Source organism: Thalassophryne amazonica, chromosome 1 (genome assembly GCF_902500255.1).
Source record: "Thalassophryne amazonica chromosome 1, fThaAma1.1, whole genome shotgun sequence".
NCBI lineage: Eukaryota > Metazoa > Chordata > Actinopteri > Batrachoidiformes > Batrachoididae > Thalassophryne > Thalassophryne amazonica.
In genome coordinates, this window is record NC_047103.1 from 6,040,684 (window position 1) to 6,063,133 (window position 22,450).

The 22,450-nt window shown below is 41.9% G+C and overlaps 1 protein-coding gene across 5 annotated transcripts in view; it reads left to right on the forward strand.

Moving 5' to 3' along the window:
* The window catches only part of nebl (nebulette), a 219,615-nt gene that overhangs the window by 132,059 nt on the left and 65,106 nt on the right, over positions 1-22,450 (forward strand). Inside the window, exons 27-43 of one of the 5 annotated variants that reach the window (XM_034189279.1) lie at positions 4,678-4,788; positions 5,239-5,349; positions 6,425-6,535; positions 6,663-6,773; positions 6,980-7,090; positions 8,719-8,829; positions 8,921-9,028; positions 9,744-9,854; positions 9,987-10,097; positions 10,225-10,335; positions 14,137-14,247; positions 15,203-15,313; positions 16,009-16,119; positions 16,208-16,312; positions 19,212-19,322; positions 20,327-20,437; positions 20,515-20,625. The exons of 3 other annotated variants lie outside the window; for them this stretch is intronic. In XM_034189279.1, coding sequence (XP_034045170.1) covers positions 4,678-4,788; positions 5,239-5,349; positions 6,425-6,535; positions 6,663-6,773; positions 6,980-7,090; positions 8,719-8,829; positions 8,921-9,028; positions 9,744-9,854; positions 9,987-10,097; positions 10,225-10,335; positions 14,137-14,247; positions 15,203-15,313; positions 16,009-16,119; positions 16,208-16,312; positions 19,212-19,322; positions 20,327-20,437; positions 20,515-20,625 — 1,878 coding nt within the window. The remainder of the gene's footprint in view (positions 1-4,677; positions 4,789-5,238; positions 5,350-6,424; positions 6,536-6,662; positions 6,774-6,979; positions 7,091-8,718; positions 8,830-8,920; positions 9,029-9,743; positions 9,855-9,986; positions 10,098-10,224; positions 10,336-14,136; positions 14,248-15,202; positions 15,314-16,008; positions 16,120-16,207; positions 16,313-19,211; positions 19,323-20,326; positions 20,438-20,514; positions 20,626-22,450) is intronic. One more of the 5 variants, XM_034189348.1, reaches the window with a different exon arrangement.

Genomic DNA, 22,450 nt, shown 5'->3' on the forward strand with positions numbered 1-22,450 from the left:
AAGCGCTCTATTGGGGTGATATGGTACTACGAGGTCCCTAAGATAAGATGGGACCTGATTATTCAAAACCTTATAAGTAAGAAGAAGAATTTTAAATTCTATTCTAGAATTAACAGGAAGCCAATGAAGAGAGGCCAATATGGGTGAGATATGCTCTCTCCTTCTAGTCCCCGTCAGTACTCTAGCTGCAGCATTTTGAATTAACTGAAGGCTTTTTAGGGAACTTTTAGGACAACCTGATAATAAGCCTAGAGGAAATAAATGCATGAATTAGTTTTTCAGCATCACTCTGAGACAAGACCTTTCTGATTTTAGAGATATTGCGTAAATGCAAAAAAGCAGTCCTACATATTTGTTTAATATGTGCTTTGAATGACATATCCTGATCAAAAATGACTCCAAGATTTCTCACAGTATTACTAGAGGTCAGGGTAATGCCATCCAGAGTAAGGATCTGGTTAGACACCATGTTTCTAAGATTTGTGGGGCCAAGTACAATAACTTCAGTTTTATCTGAGTTTAAAAGCAGGAAATTAGAAGTCATCCATGTCTTTATGTCTGTAAGACAATCCTGCAGTTTAGCTAATTGCTGTGTGTCCTCTGGCTTCATGGATAGATAAAGCTGGGTATCATCTGCGTAACAATGAAAATTTAAGCAATACCGTCTAATAATACTGCCTAAGGGAAGCATCTATAAAGTGAATAAAATTGGTCCTAGCACAGAACCTTGTGGAACTCCATAATTAACTTTAGTCTGTGAAGAAGATTCCCCATTTACATGAACAAGTTGTAATCTATTAGACAAATATGATTCAAACCACCGCAGCACAGTGCCTTTAATACCTATGGCATGCTCTAATCTCTGTAATAAAATTTTATGGTCAACAGTATCAAAAGCAGCACTGAGGTCTAACAGAACAAGCACAGAGATGAGTCCACTGTCCGAGGCCATAAGAAGATCATTTGTAACCTTCACTAATGCTGTTTCTGTACTATGATGAATTCTAAAACCTGACTGAAACTCTTCAAATAGACCATTCCTCTGCAGATGATCAGTTAGCTGTTTTACAACTACCCTTTCAAGAATTTTTGAGAGAAAAGGAAGGTTGGAGATTGGCCTATAATTAGCTAAGATAGCTGGGTCAAGTGATGGCTTTTTAAGTAATGGTTTAATTACTGCCACCTTAAAAGCCTGTGGTACATAGCCAACTAACAAAGATAGATTGATCATATTTAAGGTCGAAGCATTAAATAATGGTAGGGCTTCCTTGAGCAGCCTGGTAGGAATGGGGTCTAATAAACATGTTGATGGTTTGGATGAAGTAACTAATGAAAATAACTCAGACAGAACAATCGGAGAGAAAGCGTCTAACCAAATACCGGCGTCACTGAAAGCAGCCAAAGATAACGATACGTCTTTGGGATGGTTATGAGTAATTTTTTCTCTAATAGTTAAAATTTTGTTAGCAAAGAAAGTCATGAAGTCATTACTAGTTAAAGTTAATGGAATACTCAGCTCAATAGAGCTCTGACTCTTTGTCACCCTGGCTACAGTGCTGAAAAGAAACCTGGGGTTGTTCTTATTTTCTTCAATTAGTGATGAGTAGAAAGATGTCCTAGCTTTACGGAGGGCTTTTTTATAGAGCAACAGACACTTTTTCCAGGCTAAGTGAAGATCTTCTAAATTAGTGAGACGCCATTTCCTCTCCAACTTACGGGTTATCTGCTTTAAGCTACGAGTTTGTGAGTTATACCACGGAGTCAGACACTTCTGATTTAAAGCTCTCTTTTTCAGAGGAGCTACAGCATCCAAAGTTGTCTTCAATGAGGATGTAAAACTATTGACGAGATACTCTATCTCCCTTACAGAGTTTAGGTAGCTACTCTGCACTGTGTTGGTATATGGCATTAGAGAACATAAAGAAGGAATCATATCCTTAAACCTAGTTACAGCGCTTTCTGAAAGACTTCTAGTGTAATGAAACTTATTCCCCACTGCTGTGTAGTCCATCAGAGTAAATGTAAATGTTATTAAGAAATGATCAGACAGAAGGGAGTTTTCAGGGAATACTGTTAAGTCTTCTATTTCCATACCATAAGTCAGAACAAGATCTAAGATATGATTAAAGTGGTGGGTGGACTCATTTACTTTTTGAGCAAAGCCAATAGAGTCTAATAATAGATTAAATGCAGTGTTGAGGCTGTCATTCTCAGCATCTGTGTGGATGTTAAAATCGCCCACTATAATTATCTTATCTGAGCTAAGCACTAAGTCAGACAAAAGGTCTGAAAATTCACAGAGAAACTCACAGTAACGACCAGGTGGATGGACGATAGATAATAACAAATAAAACTGGTTTTTGGGACTTCCAATTTGGATGGACAAGACTAAGAGACAAGCTTTCAAATGAATTAAAGCTCTGTCTGGGTTTTTGATTAATTAATAAGCTGGAATGGAAGATTGCTGCTAATCCTCCGCCCCGGCCCGTGCTACGAGCATTCTGACAGTTAGTGTGACTCGGGGGTGTTGTCTCATTTAAACTAACATATTCATCCTGCTGTAACCAGGTTTCTGTAAGGCAGAATAAATCAATATGTTGATCAATTATTATATCATTTACCAACAGGGACTTAGAAGAGAGAGACCTAATGTTTAATAGACCACATTTAACTGTTTTAGTCTGTGGTGCAGTTGAAGGTGCTATATTATTTTTTCTTTTTGAATTTTTATGCTTAAATAGATTTTTGCTGGTTATTGGTAGTCTGGGAGCAGGCACCGTCTCTACGGGGATGGGGTAATGAGGGGATGGCAGGGGGAGAGAAGCTGCAGAGAGGTGTGTAAGACTACAACTCTGCTTCCTGATCCCAACCCTGGATAGTCACGGTTTGGAGGATTTAAGAAAATTGGCCAGATTTCTAGAAATGAGAGCTGCTCCATCCAAAGTGGGATGGATGCCGTCTCTCCTAACAAGACCAGGTTTTCCCCAGAAACTTTGCCAATTATCTATGAAGCCCACCTCATTTTTTGGACACCACTCAGACAGCCAGCAATTCAAGGAGAACATGCGGCTAAACATGTCACTCCCGGTCTGATTGGGGAGGGGCCCAGAGAAAACTACAGAGTCCGACATTGTTTTTGCAAAGTTACACACCGATTTAATGTTAATTTTAGTGACCTCCGATTGGCGTAACCGGGTGTCATTACTGCCGACGTGGAGTCACCACAGCAAATCTGAGGTGGATCCACATGTTGATTTTGGCACAGATTTTACGCCGGATGCCCTTCCTGACGCAACTCCACATTACATGGAGAAATGGACCTACTCTGCTTAACGTCTGCGATCCAACGGGATCAGGCCTACGCAGAGAGGAATGGCAGCAAGCGCAGTTATCCTGCAAATCTCCAAAATAAAAGTGAAGATATTGATGATAAACTGATTGTAGTCTGGTTTACTGTGATGGACCAAATCTGGAAAAAAAAAAAAAGTTTTATATATGTAATATACCCAATGCTTGCCTGCCACCTAGTGGGCATGTTGGGGATTGCAACAGGTAATAATCTCATCATCACATGCATGATAGCCCGACAACCGGCCCAGCTATGAATTGGCCCGGATACTGGCCTCCATTTTGGAGTGAGAGTTCCCTCTCCTAAATGACCAATAGGAAAGCAGCGCTCGTGCCACGTCAGCCTGAGGCTGACGCATGGGGTGATGAGGCTAGGAGAGAGAGACCAGCAATATGTGGCCCAATTCAGGACTGGTTGTCGGGCTACATGCATGATGGAAATTAGGAGCAGGTTCTCGTTTCATCTTATCAACACATACTGTATTTTCTGGAACATAAGTCACATTACTATTATTATTATTATTATTATTATTAGCAGTAGTATTATCATTATTTTATTTATTTATTTTTACTAGTTTGTGAAGTCCTGTGACTTGTGCATCAGTGTGACTTACACACAGAACAATCATGCATCTGTTATTAATAATATTTATTAAATTAATCATACTGATAACTCCAATGATAATAATATTAAGTCCAATAATAAAAGAATAAATGGTCATTTAAAAACAATGCACAAAAATCCAAACTAAAGCGCTGATCTTATGTACATTTTCCCCGGGTGTGGCTTAAGCCCTGTGGGTCGAGAGCGTCGTATCATCCACTGCTCAGGCACTCGGCCGACCCCGTCCTCCTCTAGTCTTCCCGGTGTGTTTGTCGTCTTTGTCTCCTGTATGCTGTCTCTCCATCTCTTCCCAGGTCTTTCTGTGTGTCCCAACCATTTGAGTGTTGACCTTTCAGTGTCGTCCTCTGTTGATGTTGTGCCTAACAACAAGGACTGATTAAAAAATAAAACTGATAAAATCATATCTAACCCAGAATGAGTGTTTCGTGGATTACAGTGAGCTGGAAACAGAGAGAGAGAAAAACACACACACACACCTGTAAAGATCTGTTCTCACGTCCTCTGAAAAATGTTGCTTCACTGGCTGGGAAACTGACTGTTAGGATTTTCTGGAACGTGTTCTTGTTCATGGATTAACTTTCTACAAGAAGCTTCTGATTTCCGTCCCATGTTCTTTCCACTCGGTTTCTCTGCGGTTCACATCTGCACTCTCCAACAAACCCCCAGAAATTCTACAAATTAATAATAATAATTATGTATTTCAGGTGAAGTACAAGGAGGCCGCTAAGAAGGAAGCATCAACGTCTCTGTACCACCAGCTGCCTGAAACCTTGGAAACGCAACATGCCAAAGAGGCCTCACACCTGCAGAGTCTGGTAGAAGACCAGAAACACAATCAAAAGGAATCAAACACAAACAGGAAATAGTTTTCAGTCAAAAAAGTATAAAAACATGTTTCCGAACCATTTCCCAGGTGGTGCTGTTGTTTACATATTTGCTTGGATCCAAAGGGTTCAAACGTTTATCCAGCAGGGGGCAGATTAGTGCTGATTAGTAATCGTTTTTTTGAATACTTCTGAATATCATTCTTCTGTTGCAGATCTGATATATTTATCATGATAAAGCTGCATTGCGACATCATCATAAAGGGACATCACTGTGGACAATCTCAGCCATTTTTGTTTTGTTATTAAAACATACTATTTTCTTTGCATTTGTGCTCCTCAGATGTTTGCACTGCCCCCTTGTGGTTGAAACTGGTATTGTACGTGTGAGATGCAGCTTATTTTTTGCTGTCAGGAACATTTGCTTTCGTTGTGTTGCAGATCGCATATCAGGAGGGTGGTAAGAAGGAGGCGTCATGTCCACTTTACCACCAGCTGCCGGACACTCCGGAGACCCAGCTCGCCCGAGAACTCACTGACATGCAGAGCCAGGTCAGACCACTGGAACCTCACAGTGATCGGACAAGTAACGGGCAGCTTGGGTGACATGGAGGAGGCCTACACCATTTAATTCTCAGCGCATGTTAAACCAAACTAAATCCCAAAAATGAAAGGATTATTATTATTTGTTATTGTTATTATTTATTTATTATTATTTTATTATTATTATTATTATTAATATTGTTTTTGATAGTTTGTGAGGTCCTGGGACTTATACATCCTGTAGGTATGACTTACATACAGGGTTTTCCCACGAATCAAAGTGCACTGAACAAAATAAACTCCAATTATAATAGAATAAATGGCAATAACAAAAATACACCACAGCAATGCACAAATCTCCTAAACTAAAGAGCTGATTTAAAAAAAAAATCATATATAGGACTCATGTCTTTTCTTGTAGAGTTTCCAGCACTGTGGACCAGCAATCCAAATCCATCTGATGATTTCTTTTTTCACACCACATCAAATAACATCCAATATGTTCTCCAACACATCGATTAGTTATTTTTGGAATTTGAGAATCCTTATGTTAAGAAACAGCAGAGCCTGTGGTGTGCACATGTGCTACACTGAGTTCCTGTCCATTGTTAAACTCACCCTAAACTTGAAAAATGCTGTGTTGCAAAGTGAGTTCCACAAACAGAAGAAAGGTGCAGCTTATCCTGCAGTGAGACATGTATTCTGAAAAATATGGTTAAATTTATTTATTTGTTTTAATTGTGTGTTAGGTTAGAAACTGGGACCTGGTAGTATCATAGTTTTTACTAGTAGAAACTACAGTCACCACAATTCTAACAGATTGCAGGTGACATGAGACACCAAACCTTGAGCTTCAATTTTTAATTCTTTGGAAATGTATCTGAGAGCTGAAATTACTAAAGGAGGGAACCTTATGTGGACCTGAAGCCACCAGTGAAATTAAACAAGCAGTTACTTCTGAGTAAAAATGTTTTTAAAAAAGTAAAAGTGTTTTTCTGTGATGTTTTTTTTTCCCTTCATAATAATAATAATCCCACACCTGATTTATTTTATTTATTTATTTTAATATTTTGTCTGTTTGTAGAATAAATACAAGCAGGACGGATTGAAGAGTCTTTCTCAGAGTGTTTACTCTCAGCTGCCAGAAACCGCAGAGATTCAGTTTGCTAAAAGTGTGTCCGAGCTGCAGAGCGAGGTGAGACGTTTTGTCTGACTTTGAATTCTTTATGATGTCACTGACACAACCAGCATGACTCTAACAGTCGGTGTAAGTTTTACATGTCACCATTAAGGCTGATTTGTACTTAAATTTCATTCATCAGACAAAATACAGAAAATCCAGGAGGGAAGAAGCTGGGCATTGTCTCTACTCTGTGATGGCAGAAACGCCAGAGACGCAACACGCCAAGCAGACGTCACAGATTCAGAGCCAGGTAAGAGTGCAAACGCTAAAATCACTGTTGGTGATGATTATTGCATGAATGGATCTGTAACCTTCTCCACTATCATCCTGATCCAGCAGCTATTCACATCTTTAAACTGTCTTTGAGTGCAGATTAAAAACTGTGTGCATCTTATGCTGATTGTAAACCGGATGCAGCGACGCACGAGTGCTATGACTGTCCTTTCATCCCTGCAGGTAAAATACAAGGAGGGCATTGAAAAGCAGCTGTCTGTCAATTTGTTCTCCAGCCTTCCTCAAACCCTGCAGACCCAGCGGGCCAAAGAGGTGATGGAGCTCCAGAGCCAGGTGACCCACATGTTGCTGAGTTTTTAAAGCTCTTCCACAAAATCCATGAAATGCATTGTAGCTCTGTGAAACCATGAAAAATACAGTTTTACACAAAATAAACAATAGTGGTCCTAATACAGAACCCTGTGGAACTCCCAGGTTGAGGAACAAATGGATACAAGATTATTACCCCCCAACCCCACCCCTTTTGCAGGGTGCAGTCAGTTGGCTACATATCAGTATGTGTGGGGAGTCCATTAGTCAGTCACTTGTGAGTGAGATCACTGCAGTTATTCTGACCGATTGTCAGCAAACATAGTTTATATGGATTAGGTACAGTGACCCCAAGAAACCGATTGATTTTGGAGCTTTGTGGATTTTGGGGATTTCCCTGGTGAAACAAGAAGTCCACAAAGGGCGTATCAGGGAGTGGAGATGATGGTTTGTAACCTAACGGCTGTGAAGGTGGATGAAGGCTGCACCAGGTCCTCAGACCCCGGTTGTCTGGATTCTCCAGCCATCGGACCAGCACAAGGATGCCACTCATTTTTGTCCAGTGTAAATTCTTCGAAGTGGCTGTGATGATGGCTGTAATGTGATCTGTCTACTGCTTCCTTTTGCCGTCAAAATAAAAACTGTGGGTTTTGGGACTTTAACTCTCTCTGATTTTTTGTGGACACTTTTAAGGAAAGATTTTCTGATTGAGCAGCAGAAAATCTTAGACTCATGTCTGGTGAGTAAGGACTTTTGTTCTGAAACTCCATGACAACTGTGTGTGTTTGCTGGCGTGCAAAGACATTCCCACATTAAACGAACCCACAAACGGTCCCGGATGTAGAGTTTGACTTTGGCCACCATCCCGTCTGGGAATCAATCAAGAGAGAATCTTCCTGGCCTTCAAGGGATTGCCACGATGATTGATTTTGGTGTCAAACATTCAAAGCTCAAGGTCACTGGGATCTACTATCTAAACATCTTGTGACAGTGAAAACTTCTTTTCTAATTGGTTGGTTCTCTGCCAATGCAGGTTTGTCCGGGGGCTCCAACTGGGGCCCAGCTGGTTGGAGGTGGGTCCAGTTGGCTGCCCACATGAGGCTCAAAAGGGCTACCCCATACCCACCTCCAACCAGCTGGGCCCCAGTTGGAGCCCCCAGACAAAACTGCATTGACCTCAGTAGGCCGCCCATGTGGAACCAACATGGGGCCAATGTGGATGTGTTTAGTGGGCGGGAACATGGGCTGTGATGTCACTGAAGGTATCCACCAAGGTATTTCTTAGAGGAATCTGTAAAAAGTAAGACAAAATTAAACCTTGCAGCACACATTCACGGCGAGCGATGGTACTCTGAGGTACTGTTCCACTGTGCCACTTGCTTTGAGCGGTTACCAAAAGCTGATCCCCTCCTGCCAGGATCTTGGACGTCTCCAGTGTCAGGGCTCTGCTGGCTGATCCACCAGTCAGATACAAACCACTGGATCTCAGTGAGATTACAAAGGTGGTGAAGGAGCTACAGGTAACCCGTGGTACCAGAACACGCTGCTGGACCCGACGTGAACTTTGTGGTCTGTTGTGTGTTGTCTTTGTGGTTTTGCTGAGGTCATCGATGCAGTTTGTGATAGTTTGTCTGCACGTTGATGTGATGCAGGTGAAATATAAGGAGGGATGTCAGACAAGCGTGTCCTCGTCCCTCTACCGTCTGCTCCCTGAGACGGCTGAAACGCAGCTCGCCAAACAGCTGTCAGAGGTCCAGAGTGAGGTAACCCTACGTCACACCTCCACGTGGTTCAACTTTCATTTTCTTTCACTGAAATTACTTTTATGTGTTATTTTTTTGTCTTCTTATTAAGACAAAGTACAAGAAGGACAAAGAGGACCTGTCCTCGTCTTTGTACTCGCTGCTGCCTGAGACTCTGCACACAAAGTTTGTTAAAGAGATGGCCGAGACGCACAGCGAGGTAACAGACGCGTTTATTACGAGTTATCGCAGTTTGGTGGAATTTTTGTGACATCATTTTCAGAGTATTTCAGATGCACCTCGTTCACATTCTTAAAAACTGTTCAAACTTTTTTTTTCCCCAAAAAGTAAAATCTAGAAACTTTTCACTCTTCAGGCTTCACGTTTTCTGCTCCTGTCAGACTATTTTTGACAAAGATGAATAATGTTTAGTGACAACGTTTAGCAAAAACTTTGGATCATTAGTTTGCCTTCTTTACTTCTCATATTTAGATTTTATGCTGTAATTAATATTGTTTTGTTGACTTTAATAAACCTAACATGTGTGTGCATGCTTGTGTATGTGTGTGTGTGTGTGTGTGTGTGTGTGTGTGTGTGTGTGTGTGTGTGTGTGTGTGTGTGTGATGTAAAGTGTTGCCAGTGGTGTGAGGAGACATTTTAAAGTGCAGCCACGTGCGCTCAGAGATAAGCGCGTGTTCTCTGACTGGACCAGGGCCCCACACGGCTCAGAACACAGCAGCGAGCTCTCTGATTGATCCTGACTTCACTTCAAACGAGCCAAAAACCTGCAGCCTCATTGGCTGCTTACTGATAAATACAGCTGATGATGTCACAGCGCAGACAGCCAATAGGATGCCGGGCAGAGAGGACAGATGTTTGTAGACGTTGCTGCTGTGGTGGTTTTTGGACTTTACGTGCTCGTTTCTGCACATCAGGTGAAGTACAAAGAGGCGGGGAAGCAGCAGGCGACATCATCGCTTTACTCCAAACTGCCCGAGACTCTGGACACCAAACACGCCAAAGACGTGTCTCAGCTGCGGAGTGAAGTCAGTCTCTTTGAATGTTTTTACTTCTTTTGTCTCACATCCTTTGTTTTTGTTTTGTGCTGTTTGCTCATGGGCTGGGTAAGGTCGTGACCTTTCTCATGTGTTGCACTTTGAATTAACTCTTTGTTCCAGAAAAAGTACACAGAAGAGGGGAAGAAGCAGATGACCTCGTCTTTGTACTCACAGCTCCCTGAAACCACAGAGACACAATTTGCACGGGAGATGACAGAAATACAGAGCGACGTACGTACAAACGCAAAAAACAGGCGAGCGTCGGTTCTGCACCAATCTCACGTTCAGAGACACGATGTTTGTTTGTTGTTTGCAGAGTAAAGTGTCCATAATGTCTCACTGTCTTATATGTCTTCAGATTAAATACAAGGAGAGCGGAAAGAAGAGTCAGACTGTCAGTGTTTACTCACGGCTGCCGGAGACCAAAGAAACCCAGTTTGCCAAAGCGGTTTCTGAAATTCAGAGTCAGGTATGAAAAACAAAAACAACACAAACCCACCAAACGTTTGCTTCATAGTGGAGATCAAACAAAAAATCGCATATTGTCTGAAATCATGAAATATCCTGATGCAGAAACCCACAAAATACCTTCATCTGATGGAACACTTTAAAGCTACAGTGTGTAGGATTTAGTGCCGTCTAGTGGTGAGATGGCAGAGTGCATTATGCCGTCTCCAGTCATGGTATTGTTTCTCTTCACGTTTTCACTCCCTCTCCGCCTCTTGTAATTAAAAAAAATCTATTCAATCCTTTGTTGCATGAAGATGAGGGTTCTCTTACTTGTTAGCTTGCGCTAGCAACCAGTAGACTGGAGTAACCACTGATTCCTGTTTTTATTCAGTCATCTGGCTGTGCTGCAAATTGCTAAAGATGGATCATATGTGTCACTTTTGGGCTATTATATCAACATGGTGGTGTGTAACATGGCGTTGGGGTCTGCTAGCATGTACGATATGAAGGGCTCGTTCTAATCCAATGAAAACACACCGATTCATTGTTTCAGATAATTAAACACAAACAACAGATTGTTAAGAAGGCTACAGTATATTTTACTTCCACTACTAAACGCCCTTAAATCCTGCACACTGTAGCTTTAATTTTTAAAAGTCTCCTGATGAATAAAAGAGCAAAGAGCTTCTAAGGCTCCAGTGCTGTTCCTCCAGATTTCTTTGAATAAGAGTCAGTTGTGTTTAATATTAATTCAACATTCACCCTTTTCATGTTTCAAATCCCGCAAAACTTAAGGAGAGGTCGCCGCGCTGCGAGATCTCAGTAACATTGAGAACTGCGTTGAGACGCTCTGATCTTTTTTATATTGTGCCTAAAACTCTCGTGAATATATCCTCAGGGTTTTTAGACATTGTTATTGTTTATTTTATGTAAACATGTGAGAATCACAGTTTGTCTCTCCGTTATTTTCAATGGGAGCTGCTGTGAGCTACAATCACTTCTTCTTCATGTTGTTCTGCTGGAAAGTGAAGTTTGCTCTTTAATGTCTTGATGATTGTTCTTTACAACACTGTTTGTCCTCTTTGTTCCAGACTAATATATAATATGTCTGAAATTCGATTTGCGCTTATTAAATTCCACGCAGATTAAATGTAACAGACACGGATTATTTGTTATAATTGTTTTAGTACGTTTTCAGGGTATCATGCAGCAGTCTCTTATTAATGTGATGAAAAGCATAAAAAAATACATTTTTGTAGTATAATATTAATTTACAATTGTCATCATGAGGATTCTCTATGCTGTTTTGACTGCAGCGACTCTCTGGCGCGCAAGGGATTATGGGATACATGAAAACCCTGGATGGTGGAAACACAAAGTCTCTCAACTGCTCTGTTTATGTTGCAGAGCTGCAAACATTAATCCAACTAGAAGCACTCAGAGAGTGCAAACCTCCGCCAAGGCCATAGGGTCACTGACCCTAAAGAGATTCCCTCCTTGGCACAGTGATCTATTCAACAATTCAGTGTTACAACCAAAACTATGATAATACACTTTTCTTTCCTTTATATTTGACATCCTTGACCATGAAAACATACCACTAGAACTTGGAATCACTTTTATGTCTTTATTAGTTCAAAAGTTATTGCATAAAAACGATTTTTCGGTAATGGCGGTTTTCTTCTGGATCTAGCTCCATAACATTTGAAACTACATCAAATCTGATGACACCTTACTGAATCAGTACAGATTCAGCTACAATTTGGTGTTAGTTGTGCATCTCTAGCTTCATTTGTCACCTCACACTGACACATTTTCGATTTTCCCTATATTTTTGCATATTCTGGATCACCAGATCCGGAATCCGGATCCGATCATCACCAAACTTTGTTGTTTGATAGAATATTTGACTATGTTACACCCCAATTTTTTTTCAAGCCTTTCTGCCTTGTTTTTGTGGAGTTAGAAACTAGAATGTCAAAATTCCCCCTATCCCGCAATGGTGAAGAATCCTTTAAAAAAATTCCTGGATCCGGATCGTGATCCGGATCACCACTAAAATTTAATCACTTGTTCCTCTTGTCATTTCCAACCACTCCACAAAATTTCATCAAAATCCGTTCAAAACCTTTTCAGTTATCCTGCTGACAAACAGACAGACAAACAAACAAACGCGACTGAAAACATAACCTCCTTGGCGGAGGTAATTATAGAAATAATTCATGGAAAAATAAATGTATAAGCTTCAACAAGTAATATTTGTGTTCCACTTGATTCTGGGGCTTAGTAAATCACTTTCTAGACTGATTAACTGTGGCCCGATTCACTGTGCCCCGGATGCATGTGACACACGAGTCATGTTATCAAATAGCTGATAGTCTGGAGAAGACATAACACATACTCATCAGTTGGACAGGGTAGTCTTCTAACTAATAACAATTTCTGGGCCACCTTTCCTCTGTTGTGAGAAATAAATACAAAGACACTGACATCCAAACAATTTACTTTGATAGGAAAAACTGACTTCACTTGCCACTTAGTTTTACCCTTAATGTATCCAAAAATAAAATGCTAATTTATACGGGATGTCTTCATGCATAAAAATATGGCATAACTGCTGCAATATATATATGTAGTTTTGCAGATATGACTACTGATTCACTGTGCCCCTTGGGTGACTGTGCCCCAGTTTCCCTTACTGTTATGACTTACAGTCATAGGAAGCATGTACCACAATGCAGCAGCTGAGGTAAAGCTACAGTGGGTAGGATTTAGGAGTGTTTGTAGCATGGTGTAACCAGTTATTGTAACCAGGACTTCTACTGGGTTAGCCAGTATTAGCGACATCAGTTGATAAACACCACCTTACGCGGTAAATATTCAGCAGTTTTCATAGACAGTGGTAGCATAGTACTGTGTGCAGGATTTATTAAACTGGACATACAACAGACAGAAGTGCCAAAAGCATTAAAAAAATATAGCTTTCAATGTCATTGCTGCTCAGAGGAGCCATGATGGGTTGTGAATTTGGAGTATGTGGGGTTTGTATGACTTGTCGAGAACAAATTATGACTTCAGTGGCTGTTCCTGGGAGTGCATAACTGAGAAATTTCAACCTCTGAGTACAAATGGAATGCACTGATACTTACTGTATGCACCGCATTTCACATTTTGCAGTGTGTCCCCTTAGAGTGCACCTGGAGGAATCAGTGGTTGTACTGGTTGCTAGTGCGGGTCTGAGGACCCCCAGTTTTGTGAAATGGAAAATCATAGATCTTGCTTATCACCAGAGTGAAGAATTTCCTGGATCCGGATCGTGATCCGGATCACCACTAAAATTTAATCAGTTGTTCCTCTTGTCATTTCCAACCACTCCACAAAATTTCCTCAAAATCCGTTCCAAACTTTTTGAGTTATCCTGCTGACAAACAGACAGACAAACAAACAAACGCGACCGAAAACATAACCTCCTTGGCGGAGGTAATAATTGATTACAAAAATAATATAATAAAAAAATATAATAAAAAAAAAAAATAACGACAAGTTTGACTGTGAACATTTGTTTAATGCTTTTATTCATGCAGGAGTGTCCAAAAAAATGAATTTTAAATGGTTCGTATATCTCACTGTTAGCACTGGTTTTATTTAATGATTTAAAGAACTGAATGAAATTGCCTCTGATGTTATAAAGTCGCCCTGATGTCGTTCTGCACCTGCTTAGCGTCCTGTGGACTCTGAACTGTGACAGATGTTTTTAAATGCACACTGAATAAAGTTCCTTTCTGTCTGTTGCTGAGACGGTACTTTGTCTCGTTTTCAGACCAAATATAAAGAAGCTGGTAAGAAAGAAGAGAACAGTTCTGTATACTCCACGCTTCCAGAGACGCTGGACACCGTGCACGCTAAAGAAGTTTCAAAGCTGCAGAGTCAGGTACTGAAGAAATGTCCCTCATTTTTTAATATATATACATATCTAAGGTTCCAGCGCAGAGTCTGTGCGTGGAGCTCTGGCTCCTTCCCCCACAGTTAGGTGACATTCTGCACCCCCAGAGCTAGCCGCTGCCGTCCAGGTGTGGTCCATTGAGTCCCTCAACTTTTATTGCCACCCCTGGGACAGCACACCCGACCCCAGCGGTTCCCCCTGCGGGTGGTGAGCCCCCAGGGTGTAGATGGAAGGTGCTCAGCTGGACTCCGTGGCAAGCCCAGGCACCAGGCGCTCCCTGACGGGTCCTACGTCCAGGCCTGGCTCCAGATTCATCAGATAAAAAGTTGCCATTACACCTCTAGGATTTTGTCATTACTACATCGCTGCAGTGTCACAAGACGGCGCCGTGACCTCAACTTGACCTGACAAAACGTCCCCAAGAATCACCACGAGCTGTCAGAACGTCCATACAAAATGTCCTGAGTATGTTTTAACGCTGTTACGACATATAAAAACATGTAAAGACATTGACTAGACGTCACAGACACGGCAGTCATGTTTATGGAGCAAAGTGCGCCAAAATCTACTATAACCATGTGGCGTTCTGCGTGTTTACATCATGAAGAATGATGGACATGATTATGAAGGACGGCTGCCACGGAGGATGAACGATGTCTGCTGTCACATCATCTTGACAGCATCGTGGCGGTTGACTGGCTGTCATGAAGCCGCCAAGACATCAACACGCCACTTGTCACACCACGATGACATAAAATGGTCCTTCCAGTCCATGACGATGACTCAGGACTTTAGTAGGACATGTCCAGGACCCACGTCTTAGATCGTCCTGTAGTCCGTGTTAAAGGTCATGCAGGTGGAAGGCGCCTCTTCAGCTGAGTTTTGGTTGTTGTTGTTGTTTTTCAGTCTTTGCTGTGGTTCTGTTTCCTTTGCGTTTGTGCAGGTGAAGTATAAGGAGGGCAGTAGGAAGGAGGCGAGCAGTTCTCTGTATCATCAGCTGGCAGAAACCACGGAGACCCAGCTGGCCAAAGGGCTGAGGGACGTTTACAGCCAGGTGACCAACACGAGGAGCACAGAGGCTGCACTAACCTACAGCGCCCCGGGCACACGTTGATAAGCTTAACATTCTGCACAAGATTTTTGAAAAGTAGAGTTCATTGAGTTTGACCTTCGACCTTTTGACCCCAAAACCATCAGTCTTCTTTCAGGCACCGTGCCGAGTACACATACCAGGTTTGTGGCATAGTGAAAAAACATGTTCACGAGCTCACAAGATTTTCAGAAAGTATACTCCAGTGACCGTGACCTTTGACCTTTTGACCCCAATATTAATCGACTTCTTGGGGCTGCATAGTGCATATACCAAGTTTGGTGACAACTGGGTCAGTACAACTGAAGTAATCTTACTCATAAGTAAAACATGGACTGACTGACGGACTGACTGAGGGACTGACGGACTGACTGACTGACTGACTGACGGACTGACTGACGGACTGACTGAGGGACTGAGGGACTGACTGACTGACTGACGGACTGACTGACTGACTGAGGGACTGACTGACTGACGGACTGACTGAGGGACTGACGGACTGACTGACGGACTGAGGGACTGACGGACTGACTGAGGGACTGACTGACTGACTGCACGTAGTGACTTCGAGCCCGCTGGATGCGCTGTGGGAATATTCATTTTTTAATCACTTCTGTAGTGCAACAAAACATCAGCATGACCTCTGTTTGTCTCTTCAGGTGAAATATAAAGATGGCGGGAAACAGGAGCTGAGCCACAACTTGTACTCACGGCTTGCTGAGACCTCAGAGACCCAGTTTGCTAAGAAGATGTCTGAGATCCAGAGTGAGGTTGGGCCATTTCTTATTGTTTTTGGTTTCAGTTTCTTGTAAACAAACTGCTGACAAATGTGGTGTTTGTTGTTTTTTTGTCTTTCAGGTAAACTACAGGAAGGACAAAGAGGACATGGCGAGCTCGTACTCGCTGCTACCTGAGACGCTGCAGACTCAGTTTGTTAAAGAGATGGCAGAGACGCACAGCAAGGTGGGAAACTCATCACGTGCACGCCTGCTTGTTAACGCCTCACAGATATTGTCTATTCTGGTCTCATTATCAGTCTGACCGGCTGGAGTGTCTCTGTCTAAGCAAAACCAGAGACTGTCCCCCTGACGCGCTGATGGACGATGCTCCTGAATGCAGCAGATTAGTTATTTTAAGCCTCGTTATAAATAAACACTCTCGCAGTCACCCGAAAACTGACGCTTGTTAAGTGTGAGCTAGTTAAGTGTAAGACAGTTATATACACGTTAGTTAAGTGTGAGCTAGTTATGTATGAGTTAGTTAAGTGTCAGCTAGCTAAACTTGCATTGACATGTGCATGACTTCGATTCACACACTTGCACGCACTGTGTTGTGCAGGAGAGTAAACTCGTCTTTAATGGGTGCAGACTGAACGTGAGAGGGGTGCTGGTACGTGCTATTGCGTACAGAGAATTTTGATACGTTCAAAAAAATCTTTCATGCATAAATGTCGTGCTACGTGGCGTGATCTAATCACCAACAGGACGTGCAGCTCATCAAGTGGAGTAAAGAAGAAGTGAACAGAGCGAGTGGTTGCGTCAGCGGATCACATCAGAGCGCAGCTCGTCTGAACGATTATAACAAGATGTTAAGTCTATCATTAACATACTTTAACAGCTGTACAGAAGAAGGAAAGAACATGCAACTGTTTTGCCAAACCATGACAATGTAAACATGACAAATAATTACCTTTTTAGACGGCTCCAAATGCTTTCTCAGGCTTATTCAGGGTGAACGGCACTGCTGGAGTGGACGTCTGTGATTCAGGAAGTGATTAGAGCCGTTTTCAACAGGCAACTTGCAGAGAAAACAATTAATCCGCTACGAAATAATTATTTTATATATGCAGCATCCAGTATAGAGCACGTGGCAGGAGTTGGAACAAAGCACGGCATTCAGCTGGGAACACAGCGGGTGGGATCATCACAGTGACGTGCGTGTAAGTGCGTGAATCAAAGTCATGCACGTGTCAGTGCACCTTAAGTATGAGTTAGCTGTCACTGTGTGCTGGTTAAGTGTGAGTTACTTGTGTGTTAGTTATGTATGAGTTAGTTAAGTGTGAGTTAGTTAAATGTGAGCCAACAAAATATGAGTTCATTGTAGCTAGTTACATGTAATTTAAGTGTCTGGTAGTTAAATGTGTTAAGTGTGTGAGTTAGGTAGTTATGAGTTAGTTAAGTGTGAGTTGAGTGTGAGGTCGTTAAATGTGATGGTTAAGTGTGAGCTAGTTCATTTTGAGTTAGTAAGATGTGACTTAGTTAATTATGAATTACTTAAGTAGGAGGTAATTTAATGTTAAGTGTGAGGGGGTTGATGAGATCCGTTCAGAAATTGCTGAAGGCTCTTGAGTGTGGAGGGACTGTTTCGGATGAGACGTCTCTTCAACATTGCATTGAGGTCTGGGACAGTGTCTAAGGAGTGGCAAACTGGGGTGGTGTTCCCCATATTTAAAAAGGGGGACCAGAGAATGTGTGCCAATTACAGGGGCATCACACAACTCAGCCTCCCTGGTAAAGTCTACTCCAGGGTGCTGGAAAGGAGGGTTTGGCCGATAGTCGAACCTCGGATTGAAGATGAACAATGCGGGTTCCGTCCTGGTTGTGGAACAACCGACCAGCTCTTCACTCTCACAAGTATCCAGGAGGGTGTCTGGGAGTATGCCCACCCAGTCTACATGTGTTTTGTGGACTTAGAGAAGGCGTATGATCGGGTACCCCAGGCGATACTGTGGGAGGTGCTGTATGGAGTGAGGGGGTCCCTTCTCAGGGCCATCCAATCTCTGTACTCACAAAGCGAGAGCTGTGTTCGGGTGCTCGGCAGTAAGTCAGACTTGTTTCCGGTGGAGGTTGGCCTCCGCCAGGGCTGCACCTTGTCACCAATCCTGTTTGTGATATTCATGGACAGGCTATCGAGGTCTAGTCGGGGGGAGGAGGGTTTCCAGTTTGGTGGGCTCACGGTCTCATCACTGCTTTTTGCAGATGATGTGGTCCTGTTGACTTCATCGGCCTGTGACCTCCAACACTCACTGGATTGGTTCGCAGCTGAGTGTGAAGCGGATGGGGCTGAGGTGGTTCGGACATCTGATAAGGATGTCTCCTGGGCACCTCCCTAGGGAAGTGTTCCAGGCACGTGCACCTGGAAGGAGACCCCGGGGAAGACCCAGGGGAAGACCCCAGGGAAGACCCAGGAAGGCCTAGGACTAGGCGGAGAGATTATATCTCCACACTGGCCTGGGAATGCCTCGGGATTCCCCAGTCAGAGGTGGTCAATGTGGCATGGGAAAGGGAACTCTGGGGTCCCCTGCTGGACCTGTTGCCCAAACTGGAAAAGTGGTTGAAGATGAGTGAATGATTTAAGTGTGAGCTAGTTGAGGCAGTCAAATGTACACCTTATACCAGGGTCACATGATCTGCCAGGTGCAGTGGTGCGCAAATCAAACACACCCTGGTCACGTGACCTCCATCACTTTATAAATGAATGCTCCTTCCACCTCCAGAATTCCAGGATTTCTTTTTTATTGTTAAGACTTGTTTCTTTCCAATGGATTAATTTTGTTTGTGTGTGTGTGTTTGTGTGTGGGTGAGAGAGAGAAAACACTGGAAAATTCATTATGGACATGCACCTGAATCCACAGTATGTTGAATAAGTTCCATTTTCACTTTCACAGATTTTCATCATGGAAGTTCATGGTTTGGAATTCTGTCCTTACATGTGAAAACTTTAAAGGTTCTGATGAGATGGGATAATCCGTGTTCACGTGGCGCCCGTAACGTCGTTGTCTGTCTTGTGACATCATTGGGAGTTTTCCAGATGAGACATGCCAAAGTTGTATTGCAGTTGGTTGTTCTTTTTTTCCCGGCAGGTCAAGTACAAAGAGGCGGGAAAGAAAGAGGTCGTGGATTCTCTGTTCCACCACCTGCCAGAGACGGCGGAGATGCTGCACGCTAAAGAGCTTTCAGAGCTTCAGAGCCAGGTGCTCACATGTATTATTCACATCCTGTCCATCTTTAATGTGTGAGCAGACAAATACTTGACAAGAATTCCACGATAAAACACTTTGTGTACAGGAGGCGTGATTCAGCGTCAGACGCACTACTTTTGGAGGCGAGCCAGCCTTCAGGTGGGGAAAGTCAGACTTTCCAGGGCCAGCACGTAGGGTTTAATTAGGTCAGCTAGGTTGGGAGGTGCCAGTCCGTGAACAGTTTTATAGGTTAATATCAGAACCTTAAAATCTGATCTCACTAGGACAGGAAGCCAGTGAAGAGACGCCAGAATGGGTGTAATGTGGTCAAACCTTCTGCTTCCTGTCAAAAGTCTGGCAGAAACATTTTGAACCAATTGGAGACCCCTAATGCTGGACTGCGGTAAACCAGAAAATAGAACATTGCAGTAGTCCAATCTAGAAGAGATAAGCGTATGGCTCAGCATCAGCTGTAGACAGGATGGGACGAATCTTAGCTATATTTCGCAGGTGGAAGAAAGCAGCCCTAGTAATATCTCTAATGTGGGGGGTCACACAATGTAGGATCAAAAATTACCGCAAGGTTCCTCACTCTGTCAGTGTGATGTATGACACACGAGCCTAGGCTAAGCGTTAACTGGTCAAATTGATGCAGATGTCTCACTGGACCAAGAACCATCATTTTAGTCTCATCAGAGTTTAAAAATATAAATTGCTAGACATCCAGCTTCTCATTGATGCAAGGCAATCTTCTAAGGATTTTATGTGGATGACATTACCAGCAGTTACTGGCATGTATAACTAAGTATCATCAGCATAGCAGTGAAAGGTAATCCCAAAGCACGGCAATATGTGGACAAAGGGTGCTATATAAAGGGAGAAAAGCAGGGGACCTAAGATGGACCCCTGTGGAACCACAAATTTCATGTCACTAAGGTTAGAGGTAATGTTGTACAAAACACAGTGAGAGCGACTGGTCAGGTAGGGTTTTTAAATTTGATTCCTGTTTCCTGCAGATCAAGTACAAGCAGAGTGGGAAGAAGACCGCGTCCACCAGTTTATTCGCTCAGCTGCCGCAGACAGCAGAGACGCAGCTCGCCGCCAAAGTGTCTGCCCTGCAGAGCGAGGTGAGGGACTGAGCCGCTCTCGTCTGGCCCGTTTGAGTCCTCACATCAGAGACTTCAGCCTCTTCTGTCTGTTCCAGGTTAAGTACAAAGAGGACGGGATGAAGATGCTCCGGCGCAGCATCTTCTCTCAGTTACCAGAGACGACCGAGACTCAGTTTGTGAAATCACTCTGTGAGCTGCAGAGTGAGGTGAGAGGACAGTGTGGCAACACAAAAAAAGAACTCAAATAACATAGAATTTGAAATCAGGTTTGAGTTGCGTTTACACTGTGAGTCCAGAATTAAAAAAACAGTTTTCATACAGTCTCACCAATGAGCTTTTTTTTGTTCCCATGTGACAACGGCACATGAGTCACTTTTCGATGCTTGGTCTGAGATTAAAATCCATCTGTCTGCATGATGAACAGTTCCAGCACCATTTCAGCCTCCAGAAACGTGCCTGGCAATCAAACTCCACTCAGCTCGGTGTGCTGAGATCTCTGCCAAAAACACTGAGTCCTGTCGTTTTGACGAGAACTTCTCAAAATGTAAAGGAAAACTTTATTGCCAAAACAAGATAGATGTTTTTTTTTATTTTTATTGCTACCACCAACATTGACGGTGTCACACGTACCATTGACGTTGTAACTCAAAACGAGATACAAAACAAGATGCATCCAGTTTTGGTTCCAAAACTAGACACTGTATTTTTTGAAAAATGTAGTTACTACCACCAACATTGGTAGTGTTACACATGTTATTAATTGTGTAACTCAAAAGGAAAGACATAACAGGATATAAAAGGACATGCATCTTGTTTTGGTTTTTGAATACTAATTTTACTTTGGTTCCAAAACAAGACACACATAATTTTTTTAAAAGCAGTTGCTATCACCAACATTAACAGTGTTTACACATGCTATTAATTTTGTAACTCAAAACGAGATATGAAATAAGATACTAACAGAGATGCATCCTGTTTGTTTTTGAATGCATATTTACTGTGGATCAAAAACGAGATAAATGTTTTTTTTATTAGTTACTACCACCAACAGACAGTGTTGCACATGCTATTAATTGTGTAACTCAGAATGAGATACATAACAGGATATAAAAGGAGATGCATCTTGTTTTGTTTTTTGAATACAACTTTTACTTTGATCCCAAAACAAGATACGCATTGTTTTTTTTTACATTGACAGTATTACACATGCCATTAATTTTCTAACTCAAAACGAGATACAAAATAAGATACTAATGGAGATGCATCCTGTTTTGTTTTTGAATGCAAATTTTACTTTGGTTCCAAAATGAGATATATGTTTTGTTTTTTGTTTTTTTTAATTATTATTATTATTATTATTAGTTGCTACCACCAACATCGTCAAGTGCTACACATGCAGTTATCTTTGTAACTCAAAATGAGATGCAAATTGAGATGGTTCCTGTTGATTTTTGAATGCTGAGTTTGGCTCCAAAACAACATATGTGCCTTGTCTCTCTCCCGATAAAACAAGTTATATCCATTTTAGCCTTGGAAATGTAACATTTTGGAGGAAAAAACCATTATTGTTTCACATTTATAGTCTTTTGACAAGAAAAGTTTTTTTTGGCCTTTAAAATCACCAGAAATTAAACAGGATTTAAATTTTTTATCTAATGTGTGTTAAACATATTAAGTCCTGTGCCCTAATTTACTAGAATGAATAAATGTTTTTCTTGAAACAAACAAATAAAAAAAGGAAAAAAAATACAGATTTTTTTTTTTTTTTTTTTGGATGCATATTTTGTTTTGGAAATAGACTTTTCAGATGGAGCATACACAGTGCTTTAAAGTGCAGAATTTAAACAAATGCATATAGATAGTATAAGTCCCCGTTAATGGAATAATATCTTTTTAATTTAATTTGACTTTTTAAGATGGCAAAAAATTCATACAAAAGGTGCATTAATAACATTATTAATGAGTCCTTTCAGGTCTTTAAGTTTAAAAGTGGGTTCTGATGTTGTGGCACCTTTCAGATTTGCCACAAGT